This window comes from Rhea americana, unplaced genomic scaffold (genome assembly GCF_003343005.1).
Source record: "Rhea americana isolate MKP2758 unplaced genomic scaffold, rheAme1 scaffold_582, whole genome shotgun sequence".
NCBI lineage: Eukaryota > Metazoa > Chordata > Aves > Rheiformes > Rheidae > Rhea > Rhea americana.
Genome location: NW_028186737.1, coordinates 65316 through 67655, shown reverse-complemented (window position 1 = coordinate 67655; position 2340 = coordinate 65316). Strand labels below are relative to the sequence as shown.

General features: G+C 66.5%; 1 protein-coding gene across 1 annotated transcript in view; it reads left to right on the top strand.

Moving 5' to 3' along the window:
- Nucleotides 1–1036: 1036 nt before the first annotated feature.
- Nucleotides 1037–2340, top strand: part of LOC146587558 (tubulin alpha-1C chain) — a gene marked incomplete at its 3' end in the record, with an annotated part of 9333 nt that continues 8029 nt past the window's right edge. Inside the window, exons 1-2 of the mRNA XM_085319394.1 lie at nt 1037–1294; nt 1381–1529. Of these exons, the coding sequence (XP_085175520.1) occupies nt 1174–1294; nt 1381–1529 (270 nt within the window). The remainder of the gene's footprint in view (nt 1295–1380; nt 1530–2340) is intronic.

Genomic DNA, 2340 nt, shown 5'->3' with positions numbered 1-2340 from the left:
CCCGTTTAACGGGGCAGGATGGGTCCCATTCCCGGTGCGGAGCTCCTGGCCCGTTTAACCGGGCGTTTCCCTTCCTCCTCCCCGTTTAACGGGGCAGGATGGGTCCCATTCCCGGTGCGGAGCTCCCGGCCCGTTTAACCGGGTGTGGCTCCCCCATTTAATGGGCTGTGTAGGGCAGAATAAGCCCCCGGCGGTGCTGAGCACCGCGGTCTTGCTCTGGGCATGGCACTGGAGGGAGGGCAGGGCAGAATGGGACCCCGGTGCTGAGCCCCTGCAGTGGGTGTGGCTATCCTTTGGGGTGTCCTTACAGGGTCTGTGGTGCAGGCAGAGCAGGATGGGACCCCGGTGCTGAGCCCCCCGCAGTGGGTGTGGCATCAGTTCATGAGGGTCTGTGGGGTGGGCAGGGTAGGATGGGATCCCGGTGCTGAGCACCCTGCAGTGGGTGTGGCTCTGGTCCATAGGGATCCTGATGGGATCTGTGGAGGGGTGGGCAGGGCAGGATGGGACCCCTGTGCTGAGTCTGCAACTTGCACTGCACCAGCAGATGGGTGGTTAGGATAAGCCCCTGGTGCTGAGCACTCAACCTATACAGGGGATGGCAGTGTTCCAGTGGGGTGGGTAAGGCAGGATGGGACCCTCTGGTGCTCCTCATGCTGCGCTGGGTGCAGTCCCGGTTCAGTGGGGCAGGATGGGTCCTGGTTCTGAGCACTGCTGCCATGAATAGGGCATGGTCCCAGCTCCTTGGGGAAGGATGGGTCCCTGGTGCTGAGCACTGCCACGCTGCACTGGGTGTGGCCCTGGTCTCCAAATGCAGCAGGGCTGGATATGGCCATAGGTGGGAACCCCCCACCCCACAGCGCCCAGCACCCCCAGAACAATAGGGCACATGTGAGGCTGGTGCCGGGCAGGGCAGGATGTGGCCCCCACCACGGGCAGCCCAAGGGACCGGCGGGGTCGCGCCGGGTGGCAGAGCCAGCGCTGGTGGCAGCTGGCACGACATTGGGTGGGGGGAAGGGGGCGGGGGGCGGCGGTACCGGGGCGCGGGGTCACACGCCCCCTCTCCCCCCGCAGCGCGAGTGCATCTCCATCCACGTGGGCCAAGCGGGCGTGCAGATCGGCAACGCCTGCTGGGAGCTGTACTGCCTGGAGCATGGCATCCAGCCCGACGGGCAGATGCCCAGCGACAAGACCATCGGTGGCGGCGACGACTCCTTCAACACCTTCTTCAGCGAGACGGGGGCCGGCAAGCACGTGCCGCGCGCCGTCTTCGTGGACCTGGAGCCGACGGTGATCGGTGAGCGCGGGGCCGGGCGCGGGGCGGGGGGCCGCGGTGGTGGCGGTTGTGGCGACGCTAACGGGGTGCCCGGCCTCGTCCCGCAGACGAAGTGCGCACGGGGACCTACCGGCAGCTCTTCCACCCCGAGCAGCTGATCACGGGCAAGGAGGATGCGGCCAACAACTACGCGCGGGGGCACTACACCATCGGCAAGGAGATCATCGACCTGGTCCTCGACCGCATCCGCAAGCTGGTGAGCGGAGCGGGGGCGCTGACGGGCGGGCGACCCGAGCACAAAGGCGCCCACGCTCCATCCCACCCTCCCCTCYGAGCCAGCCGGGCTGCGCTGAGGTTTAATACGTTAATTAATGCTAATGCGGCTGCRCGGTGCTGGCGGTGCAGCCGGGGAGCCGTTCGGCAGTGCAGCAGCCCCGGCAGCTGGCTCTGTGCTCCCTCTTTGTTCCCATGCTCCTTCCCAGTGCCATGGCCCCCGCTCCTCGCCCCACACCCAAAGAAAGCCCAAAATGCACCCAAGAAACCCCCTCGGGCTGGTTCTGGTGCTGTGGCGGGGCTCAGCCCCAGCCGAGCCCTCGGGCCGAGGGRCGGAGCTGGAAGCGAGGTGGCTCCCAGGGCTGTGCGGGGGCTTCCTGCGGTTCCCCCCGACCGCGCTCCCGGGCAGCTCCCAGCCCCCTTCCCTGGGGAACTCGGTGCTCTCATGACACTTTCCTGCCCATCAAGTCCGGGCCATGCTCTCCTGGTGGCCCTGCTGTTGGAAAGTCCCCGCAGTGTCATAGCCAGGCCACCAAAGAGGAAGCGGCCACTTCTCTCTGCTCCATAAGCAGCCGGGACGGCTCTGCTGATGCCTYGGCTAAGCAAATATCTTCTCTTTCCCTGGGACAGGCTGACCAGTGCACAGGCCTGCAGGGCTTCCTGGTCTTCCACAGCTTCGGCGGGGGCACCGGCTCCGGCTTCACCTCCCTGCTCATGGAGCGCCTCTCTGTCGACTATGGCAAGAAGTCCAAGCTGGAGTTCTCCATCTACCCGGCTCCACAGGTGTCCACCGC